The sequence below is a fragment of the Diadema antillarum genome, unplaced genomic scaffold (assembly GCF_040938485.1).
Source record: "Diadema antillarum isolate AM-2024a unplaced genomic scaffold, OU_Dant_1.0 scf00000150, whole genome shotgun sequence".
NCBI classification, from domain to species: domain Eukaryota; kingdom Metazoa; phylum Echinodermata; class Echinoidea; order Diadematoida; family Diadematidae; genus Diadema; species Diadema antillarum.
The window spans coordinates 1,839,195-1,857,524 of record NW_027271039.1 but is presented as its reverse complement, the minus strand read 5'-3'; the positions used below and the strand labels follow the sequence as shown (position 1 = coordinate 1,857,524).

General features: G+C 37.0%; 1 protein-coding gene across 1 annotated transcript; it reads left to right on the top strand.

Annotated features, from left to right (window-relative positions):
* The first annotated feature begins 12,325 nt into the window (after positions 1-12,325).
* LOC139721781 (C3 and PZP-like alpha-2-macroglobulin domain-containing protein 8) lies at positions 12,326-16,007 on the top strand. Its single transcript, XM_071633104.1, has 2 exons — positions 12,326-12,419; positions 15,712-16,007. Exons 1-2 carry the CDS (start codon positions 12,326-12,328, stop codon positions 16,005-16,007), a joined length of 390 nt encoding a protein of 129 aa, XP_071489205.1.
* The last annotated feature ends 2,323 nt before the right edge of the window (positions 16,008-18,330 follow it).

The window sequence follows — 18,330 nt, the reverse complement described above, 5'->3', positions numbered from 1 at the left end:
AACGAATGTATGTTTCGTTTTTACTTTACTTGCAAACTATACATTCTGAATTGTCCGTATACAGGACAGGAGCCTATGAAATGACAAATTTACATTGTACTTTAGAATGCCGATTTAAAATCAAATGAAAAGGAATGACATCATTCTTCAATAAGTCATCATTACACGTAGCTGTTTTATCTTGACGATATTCGAAACAGAGTTTGTTGGTTACCATCCTACTTTTCGTTGTCGCAACTTAATTTTCTGCAGAAATTTATGTTTGTGAAAGAAGGTGTAGCAGGCCCCTTTATTACTTTCAAAATTGTCCTTGAACAACATAAATAATAATGCCAAAAAAAGCACTTTACGCTCTTACCAAAATCCTGTGAAATACTAAAATATTCAATACGATATCATACAATGAAGAATGTTGATGAAATACAGAGACGCGCTAATTGCGCAAATCACTCTCATGTGATCTGAACTTATTGTATAGAACATCCGAACGCCAAGGCTGCGTGCAGCAACTGATTATACATTACATTCAATGAACATTAACCAGGGTACCTGCGCGCCCAACCACACACACAAACACACACACACACACACACACACACACACACACACACACACACACACACACATTCACACACACACACATACACACACACACATACACACACACACACATACACACAGATCACTGCTTGGCGAATTGTTATACTGCGCATTTATACGGGGAGACAGGACCATCTACACAGAGTCATCAAACGTGTTCCACATCTTTAAAGGGGAAGGCTAGTAACTGATCAGTGGGAATCAGTGGAAATGCTGGGAGATGATTGTTCCAATCCTTATGGGATTTATTCAAGAGTTCATTGTATATCTATTGTTGTGTGAAAATGATTTGCTTCAGAATGGTCTCATATTCAAGTAATGTGCAGTTTAATGCTTCCAGGTTAGCGTCCCTGGTCAGTGACGGAGCATTAATCTGCACATTACTTGAATATGAGACCGTTCTGAAGCAAATAATTTTCACACAACAATAGATATACAATGAACTCTTGAATGAATCCCATAAGGATTGGAACAATCATCTCCCAGCATTTCCACTGATTCCCACTGATCAGTTACTAGCCTTCCCCTTTAAATAAGAGTATTGTGTTGTAGACTATTGCGACTTGTCAATTAATTGGTTGCAAATCAAAAGTATATTACACACCGCATATGACACTCCACTTCAGTCTTCACTTTGAAATGGTGACGCGAATTTTGTTTTTTGTTTATCTTATTTGTACGACTCGAAACGTTGGGAAAACTATTTGCGTTCTCAAACAATATCATGTATAGGCCCTTGATGGATTTATATGTGTAGGCCCTAGGATGCATAATTGTACATACATGTATGCCACTATAGGCCTACAATCAGTATAGCAATTATAGCTGCGGTACATCCTATTCAGCTACTGAGATGGCATTGACAACGAACGGACTGGTGCATAAACAAACAACATTGTACCAGAGAACGGTAAGTACCTATTTTTTTTTTCTGTTCAGATTTTACTTATCACTTTTCACCGACCATGTTTGAAATATTGCTCTCATTTCTCCTCACAAAAGCGCAGAACTTTATAATTCGCTTGCATTCTTTGAATCAGTCACTGCTGCCGACACGACAATGACTTTGATCAACTTAAAGGAATATGAGGAGTATGAATATGAGGAGTACATTATCGTTTGTATTTACATGTTGTTCTTCCTACACGAATTATTATATAAACAGGATTGTTACTGGTGTGATAACATGAAAGAGACGGTATTGCTATATAGAAATGAGTTCGACATGACGTTTATCTCGGAGGGTTTACTAAAATTGTATAGTGGCATTCCAGTTAAAAGTGTGAAGCCTAGTTTTTAAGCAGTTTTTTTTTATTCGTCCCATTTTTGTTAAAAGTTTAACGAGAATAAAAAAAAGCATTGTTTTTCAGAGATTTTGTGGAACTAAAAATTGTCCATAGTGTTGGAATAACACAAGAACTTCAGGATAGTCATAATATTGTAGTCGTGAGGCGGAGAAGTCATTCATAAGTGCAATCGCCTGGAATGATTGTCTACCAATTGAATAAATTCTGAATAACTGCCTCAGTAAAATGACACTAATGTCCGCGAATGGGCCGGTTCTTTATAGTTCATACATTCTCCTGCTATCCTTTCAAAACGTTTTTATGTTGAACTTTCCAAAAATCTTAGTAGACGAATTTACTATAACATTATAATGTATTTGTTGTATTGATATTCTGTAACATATTTCATACAAAGCCTAAACAGGTGGTTCTTTTAATTCACAATATACACATATGCGTTTACAGATCACATTGTGTCAGTTAGAACATGTACAAGTTCGCGGTCACTTGCTATCAGTGAAATCATTCTGGTACATCGGTTTTCACATGCTCGTAATGATAACAATTACGTTTTTGAAGAGACAAATGGCAATTAAATTTTTTAAAAAGAAAAAAAAAAGCAAGGAATAGCAGTCCGGTGTTTCTTTCATATGCAATGTTTCTATACTGTATGTTTATCGAAGAAGCTTCAACAAAGTGATGTCTTTATCGTGCTCTTTATATGTGCCACCTCTTATTACGTGGATCATGTGTTTGTGCAAAAAGAAAGTGTATGTGTTACACAAGTTTCTAACATATCTTGATGTTGTAAACTTCGTATAAATGTCAGAATTTACACATTCCTTATGAAAAGAGTCTTGGAAACATGTCACTTGAGATTGCTTGCCTTCTTTGATGCTGTTATCTATCCACATCTCCACTCAGATTCAATCTGTTTTCCAAGTAATTATTTGTCTTATTTTCTCACTGCACATGAGCCAAGAATTCATTGAATTGTTTTTATCTTTTCGTACATTTTTGTATATGTTTTATATTATATATATACAAATGAAGAGTTTGTTTGCAAAAACCGATAAGTCCATTTTTGAAGATTTTGAAGTATGGTCTCTGTCATAAAGTACAAAATAATACCTTTTAAATGATATATTGGTCACTACGTATAAAGGTAAATTTTTGAAGTTATGGTCAAAAGAAGCAAAACAATTCTTATTATTCTCTATATTGTTCTTGACCTTTAATCGCACATATCTCCATTTGGCAAATATGGACTTATCGGTTTTTGCGAACAAATTCTTCATATATATATATATATATATATATATATATTATTTGTGTTACATATACATATGTGTCATTATGTCATACTCACTAAAGTACATTTTATATTTCGCCATTAATTCATTAGATTCAACGCATTCATGCTTCAAAAGACTTCAAATACTGTAATTCAGCGATGCGGTTCAAATGCTAAAAGAGTGGTTTATATTTGCGTACACGTTGTATAGATAAGAGAAGAGTTTGTCTGCAAAAACCGATAAGTCCATATTTGCCAAATGGAGATATTTGCGATTAAAGGTCAAGAAAAATAAAGAGAATAATGAGAAAATGTTCGCTTCTTTTGACCATAACTTCAAAAATATACCTTCACATGTGGTGACCAATGTATCATTTAAAAGGTATTATTTTGTACTTAATGACAGAGATCGTACTTCAAAATCTTCAAAAATGGACTTATCGGTTTTTGCAAACAAACCCTTCAAGAGTTTATCTTCACTGAGTTAAGAGAAACTTTGTAAGTTCTTGCTGGCGTTGATGCTAATAAAGAAGAACATAATACCTGAACGCACACAAATCACCCACTCAATCATTCATAAAAATGATATATTGTATACAGTGTTATATACAGTGTTACATTACTTAAAATGAGTGCTTTTTTGTACTTAATAGTCTGATAAAGTCAATCGTGTTTCCTTCTGTTCATTCACATTATCTGGATCCTCCCCCCCCCCCTCCTCTTCCCAGGTACGACGGAAAAGAAGAGTCCGCATTTTTAGCTTGAAGAACTTTCTGTGTGTAACGCTTTTGACAAGTGAGTATTCCACGATGTTTTGATGGTCTCTTTGTCCAGGCGTTTCTACACTGTAAAAACATCGGTATTAGATTTAACACCACGGGTGTTAAATCTAACACCGATCAAACTTCAAGAAAGGTCCACACCCACAGGTGTTAAAAATGCACTGTGATGGTGTTGAAAAGTGCTCACCTGTCACTTCGTGGTGTTAATTTGACACTGTACCTGGTGTTATTTTGACACTGTACTGGTGTTAATTCAAAAATGACACCAGATGGTGTTGATTTGATATTTGCTGGTGTTAATATCAATGGTTTAACACCCGTCCAGCTTCAATAAGAGATCACACCAGCTGGTGTTACTTTGGTGTAAATTTATTTTCACATTTTTTTCAAAAATCTAGTCTTTTAATGTAAAATTTTTGATCGTCTTGTTTAAATAAAAAATCAACAAGAAGTGCAGTTACTAAGAAACTCTTCAAAAAACAGTTTAAAATTTGGAAATGACACCCGGAGGTGTTAATTTAAACCGAAAATTTAACACCAGCTCGGTGTTCATTATTTAACACCGGACTTTTTGCAGTGTATTAACTGTAGTTGGCCTCTGCATGTATAATTTGCTTTTTTTGTCGTTACGTGATCATGTCTCTTTTTCTTTTCAGTTTCACGTGTGAGGAAATGACAAACAAGAGGCCTATATATCTTACACATTTTACATGTGAAAGGGATATCAGTTTGGTTTCATTACAGTTAAATAAAGATATTCCCTGTATGTTTAATGTCCATTCAATGTCTCTACGTTTGTATATGATATATATGAATATATGTATATATGTATATAAGTATACAATGTATATATATATATATATATATATATATATATATATATATAAAGAGAGAGAGAGAGAGAGGGAGGGTGAGAGAGGGAGAGTTAGAGAGAGAGAGAGGAAGAGAGAGAGAGAGATAGGTAATTTATATAACATACAGTGTATTGTATGGGTGATGCGATTACCAGTATCATTTTCCCCTTTTTAGAGGGAGTTGTTTGTGTTTGTGTTGTTTTTTCCGCTCAGTTTTGTAAAGTACTGTATAGCACTTTGTTACCAAGAGTCTTCAAATCTTCCCCTATGACGAACAAAAAAAAAAAAATTGTTCTGGCTAGGAAATCCGGTGTAGGGCTAAATCAATGCAATCATGCAAGCATACAAACAAACAGAAACATGTCAATACGTCTCAGAAAGAATGAATGTTCAGTGGGAGTATAGCGTCAGGAAAATAAGTGTTCTTACCAATGTGTGTGCTGTTCGTTATTCCGAAGGTTCGTTAATCCGAAACAAACAAATTCCCTATACCGAGAGGTTCGTTAATTCAAAAATGAAAAAGGGTTTGTTAATCCGAACATTCGTGGCGTTATTCCTAAGGTTCGTTATTCCAAAGGTTCGTTAATCCGAAAATGAAATAGGGTTTGGTATTCCGAAGGTTCGTTGATCCGAAATGAAAAAGGGTCCGTAACGAACCTTCGGAATAACGAGCTTTGTTTCATTTTCGGATTAACGAACCTGCGGAATAACGAACCTTATTTCATTTCGGATAAATGAACCTTTGGAATTACAATCCTTATCACATTTTCGGATTAACGAACCTTCGGAATAACGAAGCTGCGGAATAACGAACTTTCGGAGTAAAGAACCTTCGGAAAAACGAACTGTATAATCAGAAATATATATCCTGACATCAGGATATCAAAATTTTACACATGGAGTCCTTGACGGATCTTGAGATGCTCTCACCTTCTAGAGTAATTCACAAATTTTACAAGCTATGCTTTTCTTGTGAATTTCTCTTTTCCATGACGGGAGTTGCAAATTAAGATGGTATTGTTGTTTATTTATCGTAACCAAATTTGATATCATTATAATATTGTATTCATGTACGTTTTGTTGAAACTTATGTGATTCAAAGTTCCTTAAAATAGTATGTACTCATGCAAGCGTAATGTATATTACTTTGTATTACTTTATATGGAAATAAAATCATTTTGAATTGAATTGAATTGAAATAATTTTTTCTTTAAGTGTGGTACGATGTGCGTTATTTCACTCGGAGTTCTAGAATGCACGTACTCTAAGAATCAGTTTTGAAATAACATTGATTTGATTTCTGCTTCAACTGCTTGTTCTTTTGGATTTTTGCTCTGTGCTGTGTTCAGTTAGTGTAATGATAGTGGGCTGATTTCATTTTGTGTGAGCTCAAGCGTGCATTACGTCACTGTTTCCCTCACAATAATAGTCGTCTTTTGTTTGTTTGTTTTAATCTTGGGCTTTTTTTACTTCTTCCCTCGCCATGTCTTTTGTTAGTCACATTAGGCCTAATATCACAGAAACATGCAAGTTATGCTAAGCCGAGAGGAAGGTGCATTCCAATGTCTTTTGTTAAACATTTCAGTACTTTAGCAATGATTGACACATGAGGTCATCTGAGGAATATTGGTTTGAAGGATTTTTTTTGTGGGCGTTCCCAAGTAATCTGAAGAAAAATAGAAGAAAAAATCGTTAAGATATGTGGAATGTTTCTAGATATTCGTTTCACCGCAAAAGTGATGTTGAGGGTATCATAAATCAACACAGATCAACATGCATTTGGATTTCAGGGGCCCTTTAAGACTCGCTAATCATGCTAATTGACGCGGGACAGGGGTACACTTAAATTTTGTATCGTGCGTCCCTATCGGCTTGATAGGAAAGCACCGATGGCTTCCATTAATGGGTATCTATTTTCACTCGACATTGAAGCAAGCGGACTTAATGTACAGATTCTATTAATTTCGATATCATATAAATCATATTTAATTTAACTTTGACGGCACAACTTCGATACGTCCACTTAAGAGCATGCTTGCAAATTCAAATTGAGTGAAACTTCCTACTGAGTAAGTTGGCACTATACAGTCAGACCGCAGCACCCGATATTTCGCTCGTATTATTCAACTCGTATGCAAGCCCGCTCGAGGCTTGCATACGTATAATAATAAGCTGCGGAAGGGGATTTTGTCCTTTGGCTTTCGGCAACCAAAATACACTTTATATTCACAAATTTGGTAGTAAATTCAAGGAAAATATGTAAACTATCGTCACATGTTACTCAAATTATTGTAAATGAAAAGTATCATAGCGTAGTTTGAGTTGAAAAGTGGTGAAAAAGTAATTCGTGCAGTACACGTTCAAGACGTCAAAAGAATACCGAATTCACTTTGCATCTCAATGAAAATGCATTGAGTGGTAGTCTATCTCTTAATCTTTCTATACATGTAAACATCTTGACCATTTGTTGCTTAAACCGGTCAGGAACCAGTAAAATATACATCGATGTCAGTGCTGATCAGCTTGAAACCGTGCAATCTCAAGAGTAAGCTCTCTCATTGGACAGCGCTTGCATTCAGTGCTTGCATTACGTCATTATATACGCTGCTACATGTATAACGGTTTGATGCCACTTGCGGTTTCTTTGCACGCGTGTATAGTGCAAGCCAAGTTGAAGTGCTGAATGCAAGCACTGTCCAATGAGAGAGCTCTTTCGCGCCAATGTACACTTTGTGTGGAGCATACTTCCGGCTTAGGAGTGAATTTTACAGACATTTCAAAACAGAAAAACTAGTATAAATCATGCTTGCATCTCTTTCACTCCAATATATGATGAGTATCTAAGTTTCCTCTCTACGAAAAAGCCAAAATCAGAAACAACAGTTTCTTAAACCGGTCAGGAACCAAAAACGAACTTTAGACGACAAAATCTCCCGTGAAAAGCAGGTAAAATTTACGCAAATTCAACTGATTATCGTCATGATAAGATCCGATGTTACACGCAAATTTAGTATCAAAATAAAGATCAGAGTCTGCAGAACACTTTGCCGTGACTTGTAGCGATGATGAATGTATGTTATACAAGTCGCTACACTGTGAAAACCATAGCCCTGTCAAACTCTCGCAAAATCTCGCACGACGAGACACCTATCGAGCGCAAAGATCGTCAACGAGAGTGCTGAATAAATCTTGCCGGATCGGCTCATTAGCATACGTGCTGCGATCTGACTGTATAAATAGAGTGGCTTATAACCGTCAGATCAAACAAGTGAAATGTCTTCGTACTAATAAATGCTTGTCTACTGCATTATATCAGTGTAATAATGGCCTATAATAAAAAAGAAGGGATCAATAAAAAAAAAATGCCAAAAGACGATTATATTCCCTTAAATAATTTGTATAAACATCCAAGAGATACATTTCCGAGTGTCGATTACTCTAAGTACATTGACATTCACAGTATTGTACTTCATCCCATTAGAGGTAATGAGTGTGTTGATAAGGGAAAAATTTAGGTACGCTCGTTCATGATTGTCCATGGATATAGAATTACCGTATGGGGTGCTCCCAAGTCTAGACACCTGTGATTAGCCAGTTCGGGTTTCCAGTTTGCGAATGAGCAGAAAAATATCATTTCGACCGTGATCTCGCAAAACTATACGTACATGACATATTGTATCACGTTTGAAGCGATTTCGAGACATTCAAGTTGAAAGTTTAAACAAAACAAAAATAAAATAAAAATGTCAGTAAAGTGAGATACGTATAGTTCTGCCAAATCACGGCCGATTTGTACTAAGAGGCAGGTCGGTTTTTGAATTTACTAAGATACTGTTATAAGATAAACATCTGTGATGTTATAATTATCTATGTAGTCTTTATAGATGGTGCTTACCGGTACATCCACTGACCATGCTGAGAGCAAGCTTAGTTTTTGGCAAAAAAAAAAAAAATGTTCACGCTTTTTATATTAAAAAAAAAACAACAACAATAAATTGAATGCTTCCTCGAGTGTTAATCGACGAACCATTCTGGTCACCTGGTTGATGCAGGTTCATTCTTTGTTTGAATACGAATTCCATGAATTGCTGTTGGGCAAACTGAACCTATATCGCTTTGAATCGAGTGAAATGACTATTCACATAACCAACTGAGAAAAGAAAAGTCATTTGTATGTGTGTCATTTGTGTATGTGTGTCTTTTTCACTTAGTTTTGAATGGATTAGACCTCATGATGGAAATCATTAATTAGTTTTGCTGTATAGGTCCACCTGTTCATTCTAAAATTTGAATATACCCGGCGCTGTTCAAACGCTGTACAAAGGTTGAGGCCACACCATCGGGAAAAGCAATTTCGGCTACGTACATAAACTGATAACGTGAACATTGTATATACGTCTTAGTTTGTTGTTTATTGATATCTTATTGGTTTACGTTTTTCAATTCAATTCAATTCAAAGTTTATTTCATTTTTCGACAAAACATATGTTTCACTTCTTTTGATAACAGAGAATAAGGTAAATAGAACAATCATAGTGAAATGAAAAGACTGTACAACAATACATTGAGGACCTATAGTGATAATCATAATTATTGTATAGTAAAAAAGAAACAGAAGTGATCAAAGTGAAGGAAATGTATAAATGGAGGAACCCACTAAAAAGACAGAGCTTGTAGTAGAGTAGATGTAGGCCCCTCTGGAAAAGAACATCGATGGAAAGATAAATTGAATCATCGTAGATACAAAAAATAAGAAAGTTGAAGAAGTTTGCGGGACTTTGTGTATGCTTTAATTGTCGTTATGCTGTTTATATGCACGGCGGCTTGTTGGACCTCATAAGGGTTCAAACTTTTTAAAGTAAAAGATTAAAAAAAACCAAGAATTCATCAACAGAGAATCTTAACAATATAAAAACCTTAATCATAAATGAATGCATAAAACTCTGAGTTGTACATACGTTGTTGCTTATTTTATTCGAAAAACGTCGCCCCTTTCAAAATATCTATTCACGAAATAGATTATCTGTAAATGAAATTGAACGCCCCGAACAAGTTCATTTGGGACCGTCTCGTGAATTTGATTTGACGGAAACGAAATAGAGCTCCCATAAGAAATTGATCGCTCAGACTCTGAATTTGAATGCCAGAATATTTGTACGTGCGTACGCTGTGTGAATTTGAATGCGGATTCATAAATTGGAATGACAAAAGTATGGAAATGACGTTGAAGACCTATACAACGAGTTTAATTTGGCGTCTGATTTTTTTTTTACCTCTTTCTAACGAATTTGATATTACCAGAGTGACAACGTCCTTGTAATCTAAATTTATAATGGGCTTGCACAAATGTTTTTTTTTTTTTAAGTACCACTAAAGCATTTTTTTTTAATGTTTGAGGCGCACATTTTTTGTCAGTTTCACATTATTCATTAAATGGTTTGTATCACCGTGGGCCGCGGGCTCGACAACAACCTCGTTTCGGCAATATCAACAACCTTATAGTTGGTGAACATCAGTCTCGTATGCTTTCATCTTTTTATTGACCTCTAATTTTTATCGTTAGAAGGCTGCCTCGTCTTTAATACCAATCTCGACGCTCTATTCACTTACCGACGCTCGGTGCTCTATTTCTTGATAGCCTTTCTACGCGGCCCACCCCGGCCCGTTACATCAGAGCCATTGCGGCGTCAGATGAGGATCGTTCTGCAGTCAAAACTCCCAGGATTGGTGAACAGAGTACCATGCCGGAACATCTCGGGTCCAAACGGGGAGATCATACCAACTCTACCGTTTGAGGTCATTCCACCCTTTAATACCCAAGGACGAAACATTGCATGTTTACCGCTGATTGCTGTAGGTAGGCCCTACGTGCACTCTTTCTCCAGCTAAAAGTAATAGTCTGTATTTTTTTTTCATATCATTTCAGGTTTTGTAAAATATTTTGGGACCTTTCGAAGACCCGACTTTCTGTTGCTGGCATCATCCATGGCATCATCTATACATTGCTTAATTGTTCATTTACCCCCACTCATGTGTATAAAGCAAGCTTCCTGAACAAAAAAATTCACATATCATAATCTAATTTAGATGCAAAAAGGTTATACATAATTATGTGTACGATCATGCACTGTTTGCAAAACAACAAAATGATTTAAGACTGAGCTACGCCAGTAATTGTCATTTCAACAAAACTTTCTACACGGTGAAAAGTACACAGCTGCATCAATGATATCAGAATGAGAAACTTTTCAGGGAACCATTGTAAATTCATCAGCTCATATTTCGTTTCTCCAAGATTGTATTGCAATAATAAAAAAAGGAAAGTGTGATAATACTTCGCATCGCTCAATTATCATACAAAATGAATGATAACCATGACACATTAGGCCTACAAGAAGAACTGAAAGAAAAAAAAAAGATAAGTACAACATGTAGTAAAATGGCTATTCATATTTTTACAGCCTGCTATTCCTCACCTTGCGAGAACGGGGGTGAATGTATACCTGACAAATACGGAAATTTCACCTGCAATTGCCCGGACGGATACTTTGGACCAACTTGCGGTGAGTAAAGGTTTTTCTGTGTGTGTAGTTTGCTTGTTGCTTTTTGTTTGTTTGTTTGTTTGTTTGTTTGTTTGTTTGTTTGTGTTTCTTCTTCTTCTCCTTCTCTCTATATCTCCTTTCACTAGAATATTCTTCCTCTTATTCGAATGAGAGGTCCTAGAAAGGAAACTGTGATACTCGATTAACTGACAATCAAGACACCATCAAGGCTTTTCATATATCCAACTTTACTACATCTGTCGTTCTTGTTTTTCTTGTCCACGATAATTAACCGCACTATTTTCTCAATTACGTTTTCCAGACAAACAACACCGTTTATATAAATTGGCACGCAACTGTCTGTCGGCACAAATCTATGATCGTTTGTGAATTTTCTAGAAAATTGCATGTAGGTTTAACAGTTGGAAAAAAAGGGGGTAGCCTACCGCAGTATAGATATATGCACACCAAATTAAAGTCACTTCGTTTATGTTTGGAACAAGAACAGAATTGTCTTATCTTCTTGAAAGTTACAATAAGGAATATACTGTCCCTGATAATGTTTCACTAAAAAAGTGTACTCGATCTTGAAGGTCGGTGGTCTTAACACCTACTTGGACGTCATGGTTTGCGAGTATTTCCTTTATTGCCTAAAGTGAGAGAGAGAGAGAGAGAGAGAGAGAGAGAGGGAGAGAGAGAGAGAGAGGAAAATGGTGATTAAAGGAGACGAATATAGTACCAAAAATTAGTAAGGTATGTTTATTTGTTTAGCAAGATATTGGCGAATAATCTTCGACTTGTGATGGGCAAAGTGTGACCTCATCCTCTTACCTGAACTGCTGCAATGAATACCATGCTCTTTAACCGATATTCTCTGAACATTTTCATAGCATGTGAGGTCCTTTTCACTCCGAACGTTGGCAATACTCGGGTGTACACTTTTCCTGGTTGGCACGTCACTGACAGCATGACGTCACTGGACTTTGAAGTCCGGGCTAAGATGGAAGTTTTCATCGGGCTGAGCAGCGTCAACCAGGAGAAGAAGGAAATGTATGAAATAGGTAAAATCACTAAATACTTGACTCTGTTTTTGCGTGGAAAATTGCTGTACGGAGGCCGGCCGCACTCGGTTTCAAAAGTGGTACCATATTATATGTGGCACCATAACACATATATGCCCTTGCAAGTGCGGTATTGTTCTTGGCAACCATTTGAAGAAGTCTCCACCTTCTTTAAACCAAATGCATTACTAAATGCAGTACCAAGGCGTCGTGAGAGATGACGTATCACACCTTTATACAACACCTCAGAATGATGTCGAATTGTGATTGGCCAAGAACATGTCACATGACATTCAATAGAAAATACCTATCAAACTCATTGAGAGTGACAGCCATACAATAGGCCCCTGGCATGGGCCTATTGCACGGCTCGAAGGTACTATAGCACGGCTTCGCGGGGGGCTACTAATGCATGGCCGCTCACAGCTAGAGTTCTGTGGCTCACACCCGTAGCAAAGCGCCAGCAAACTACATTTAATTGTACGTGCTGGCCGGCTGCGCTGCGCTGCCGGTAAGTCTCACAGACCAGGCGCGGCGGAGTACTGCAACGTTAACGTGTACGCGTGTACGCGCAGCTCTAGCTATTTGCATGTATCGCGCGGCCTTTTATACCTACTGCTGTGTTTTTACTTTTGACTCTGATCTGCTACGTGGACCACAGTGATCCCAAAATCAAGACTTCATTTCAAGTTGAGAAACCGTAATTTGATTATTTTTCTGTGTTTTTATACAAAATCATTTTCGGAAATAGACAAAGTCTAGACCTACTATAGATCTACCGACATCTCAGATCGGCCTAACAGTCAGGCCTAACTCGATCTAACGTTAGCGTAGAATGGGTATAGACCCTGCGGAGTTTGTGATTCCTGTGACTGTGTGGTCGAATCATGACGAGTGTTTGAAAGCAGTACACAGGGTGGTTTACAATTCTCTGCCTAATTGTTACATTTATTTTTGGGCCTTCCTGAGTTGGCGGTCACTAATTTAGTACTGTGATTGTGGACAAGGTGTTGTATAACACGAATAATTTACAATTTTGTTCGTGCATTGGGGCACGTAATACCGCACTCGGCGCGAGATTCGCCCCTGGTCTATTCAACGCGGCGCTACGCGCCTTGTTGAATAGACCAGTGGCTTATCTCGCGCCTCGTGCGATATTCGTGCCCTATGCACTCACAACTCATAAATTATTCGTATAATATATTGTGCATATGCAAGAGAAGAGCACGGTGTGCACTCTTGCTGTTTCAATACGCGTTCGTTGTCGCATGCCCATCTTTCTTTGTCTAACATACCACTATTGCACTGATTATGAAGGGTAAAAATCTTGAGCTCAATATCCCCGTCGATTGATAGTGTGTAAGTCGAATTTGCACCCCCAAAAAAGAAAGAATAATAAATAAGTTAATAAGCAAATAAAAAAATGAAATAACAAAAATCTAACTCGTTGCCAGGGTGCAAATTATTTTGTTATATTACTGTCCCATTTACTTGTTTGCTGTATGCCACCACCCACCCCCTCCCCCCCCCAAAAAAAAAAGTTTCTTAATAATGGATCGTCACGAACGTAGATAATTTTCTTTTTTGTTTATCAATGACCGGAAAATTAGAATAAAAATATCTTTTCCAACTTTCTATTTCGATAGTGCAAAGATGCGAGACTGTTGCGAAAAGCTATAGATTTAGTGATCGGGCCGTAAGACGCGCGTCCCAGCTCCGACTAAAAAAATGAATAGATAAATAAAATAGAAATAAGATTTTTTTTTTTTTTTACATTTTTACATCAAGAGCAACATTGCACGAATTTCGCCCTTTTTTCCGTTGACTGGAAATCGTTTGTGTAAACGAACGAACAAAATTGCTGGCTCTAGAATCAGGATAGCAATTTAGCTTGTCCTCCACGGAGCCCGGCGGAGTAAATGGGGTAATGGATAAATGCTGATTCTAATCATCGTTCTATTCGTTTATTCATTTATTTAATTATTCTTATTATCATCACAATCATCACTGATCTACAAAACTTCAGTGGGGGCATTTAATGAGGCACTTAATTAGGAAGATTTTTTTTCTGACATTTTTTTTCTCAACCAAACAGATCCAAAGATTTTAAGAATTCAAACAGTCCCCCCCCCCCCCCTAAAAAAAAAAAATGGCAAAACGCGACATGAAATGCTCCTCCCCCACCACCGAAAAGATTCATGGGGAACATAGACTCCTGCTTCGAATTTGAAACTTTTGACTATAAACAGCTGATAGATAATAATTATAGTTATCATCAGTTTTTGACGCGCTGTGGCATAGTGGATAAGACTCCCGACTCCCAATCGTAGTACCCGAATTCGATTATCGCACAGTTCTTAATCCATGGACGAGATGTTGCACCCATCACGTCCCTCTCGACCTACGTGTACATACATGGGTACTTGGCAAAGCTGTGGTAATAATGATGACAGAGACCTCTGGTCGAGCAGTGGCAACACGGATTCAGAGTCTACCCTGGATCACTCGATCGTTAAAGCCTTCGAACGGACATACCTAATTCCGTTCTTCCTGAAGAGAGTATTGGTTTAGGATAGGAAGACAATTGATTCATGTGGCATTGTATCATGACTCGTCTTATGTCTTTATGATGGTAATTGCTTTTCGCCGTCCCAACTTAGAAAACAAGCGGCACACTAATAGTACAGGCAGTCAGGGCTTTGGAAAGGGCTCTCGAAAGGGCTATGGAAAGGGCTTTCGAAAGGGCTATCGAAAGGGGGCTATCGAAAGCCGTTTAAACAGGGGAAAGTTGATTAACGCAGCAGACGAAAACAAGCGGCACATTAATAGTACAGGGAGTGGACGGGGCTTTCGAAAGGGCTATGGAAAGGGCTTTCGAAAGTCGTTTAAAAGTTGATAAACGCAGCCAAAGTCATTTGGCCACGTGCGTTAATAACGTGGTTTCATGCCATTCTATGTTCAACACCGAATGATTCTTAATGTAATGTTTTTCTGGTTGGAATATTATAATGGTTTAGAATGCATCCCACACTTTCAAGACGTTTTCTTTTCATATTAAAACACACCTTGTATATCGTACTTTATTTTATATTCTATATTACTGGCGGGCTGGGGGCTATTTCCGCTCTGAGTGTGAAAATATACCCATGTTTTGAACGATATTAGCTGAAGGTTTAGCCAGATAAAGATGTTTTCCCCCTTATTTTCTTCTTGAATCCCCTTTTCCGGAAGGGGTGTTTTGTTCGCATCGTTTCATTTCTTTCTTTCTTTTCTCTCCCATATTTTCTGAAAGCCCTGGGTGCTTGGAACAACGCCGGAAGCGCTATACGCCAGTGTTCAGGAACAGACTGGAGCGGGAACTGTCACGACCATAAGAGGGCGATGATCAAGAACATCATATCTGGCTACGACAGATATGACCGCTTCTGGATAACTTTCAATAACAACACGATCGCGATTGGGCGTCACAGGAATTCTACCCCCTTTCTGGCGGCTACCTACCCATCACTCATGGAAATTAACTACGTCGGTGTCTTCACCGGAGGCGGATCTGATGGATACTGGAAGTTTCACTCGTTTTGCAAATAATTGGTGTCCATGTGTGTGTATGTGTGTTTGTTTATCTTATGTGTAGCATTATTTTCGTATGAAATGAATTGTGTGGACGATTGTAATGCAACGTGTTGACTTGAGTATCCATAAACGGAAGCTTCGCAGCTCTTCTGCCAATACAGCCTACATAAAATAAATGTGTTGTTCTCAACCTAAGGACATTTACTCATTCAACATTTCATCAGCTTGAAGTGGATTTTCAAAATAATGTCGTTTAGGACAGTTTAAACGTGGCGTACTTGTATGTCTTCGACGTTATCCAAGTGTTAGGTACATTATCCCCCATACACTTTATTATCTTGATGTAAGCGTATTGCGCAATCGGAACAATGGCGCAATATTTAGCAGCCGACGCAATTAATGATAAGAGAGTAGGCCTACTATGTTTTCACATTCTGTTTTGTTTCGTTTTGTTTTGTTTGGCGATAACAAATTAGCGCGATGTCATTTCCTATCCACGTCACGTCAGCCCGAAGAGAATCAGCCCGAAATGTTTTCGAGCTTATTCGACAGCTGCGAGCATGCGCAAACAGTGAAATCACATTATCAAATAGCGCGTTAGTTCACAAATCATCCCGCTATTTCGGAAATTTCCTGAGTTTGGAGCGAAAGCTTTTCTCGAGATTATAGCTTTCGAGTCAGCCCGCTAGTTTAATTCACATTATCGAATAGGCGGCTATTTCGTCATCGGGCTTATGAAAATTCATTCTCGAGAATTTGGAAATGGCGCTACTTTGAAACATCGGGCTGATAGGAAAACGTCGTATGCCTTTACTGTATACTTCTCTACGTCTTCAACGATGTATGTGCTTGGCACACTACCATAAAAATGTGTGATATAAATTCGCAGAAAATCGTTATTGATCTATACCCTATACAACTCACAACAGTTCCTCGTGCGGAAAAGATGCTATCAGGATTATGCAGCAGTTTGTCACCATACGGAACATTTATTATCTAATTTTGGAATGTTTGAGTTATCCAGACCCTACTCTTTCTTAGGGTTACAAAAAAAAATGATGACATTTTCACTACGCTTAAAATAACTCATTAACAACGAAACAGAAAAAAAAAAACGGTACGAAAAGGGAAATCCGTCTCTGCGCAGTCGTGTATACACTACTTGAAATACAGCCAAAAGTTCAGAAGAAAATGTATGTAGGGCCTAAACACAAACTGTCAATGCTTGATGAGTACTTTATTCAAAACGCCTCACTGTTATAGGACAATGGAGAGAAAGCCACCAATTTCAATCTAACATTACTTCGAATTACTGAAAAGATGGCAATAATTATAATACGATTATTGCATTGTACACGACTAAAAACAACTGAATAAGAACCCCTTACCGTATAATGTGAGGGCGGCAATGGAACTACTATAGAGTTTAACAAGTTACTGTTACTGCAAAGCTGAATTTGTTATAGCGTATTATGGAAGTCTGCAATAAAACCTTACTTAACCAAAAGAAAATAACGTCGTTTGACTGTCTTTCCATTCAAAACTTTCATGTTTGCATTATTGTATATATTTATATATGAAGAGTTTGTTCGCAAAAACCGATAAGTCCATTTTTGCAGATTTTGAAGTACGGTCTCTGTCATAAAGTACAAAATAATACCTTTTAAATGATATATTGGTCACTACAAAGGTATACTTTTGAAGTTATGGTCAAAAGAAGCAAAAATTTTCTTATTATTCTCTTTATTTTTCTTGACCTTTAATATCTCCATTTGGCAAATATGGACTTATCGGTTTTTGCGAATAAACTCAGTCTTCATAATATATCTATGCATCAATGCAGCTTTAATGAGTTGTTATAATTGTGGTCATAATTACTTTATCAAGGAGACAGGGGACAATTTGTGTCTCCTTGACGTTTTCATTCCATTCAATGAGATGCTTCACTGCTGACCATGCGTATCTACAATGTCTTCCTAAAGCTGATATTAGAATAACTAATGACGTGTTTGTATGAATATCATATATATAATATATATATATATATGATATAATATATAATATTATATATATATATATATATATATATTATATATATATATGAAGAGTTTGTTTGCAAAAACCGATAAGTCCATATTTGTCAAATGGAGATATTTGCGATTAAAGGTCAAGAAAAATAAAGAGAATAATAAGAAAATTTTTGCTTCTTTTGACATAACTTCAAAAATATACCTTTATATGTAGTTACCAACTTATCATTTAAAAGATATTATTTTGTACTTTATGACAAAGACCGTACTTCAAAATCTTCAAAAGTGGACTTATCGGTTTTTGCAAA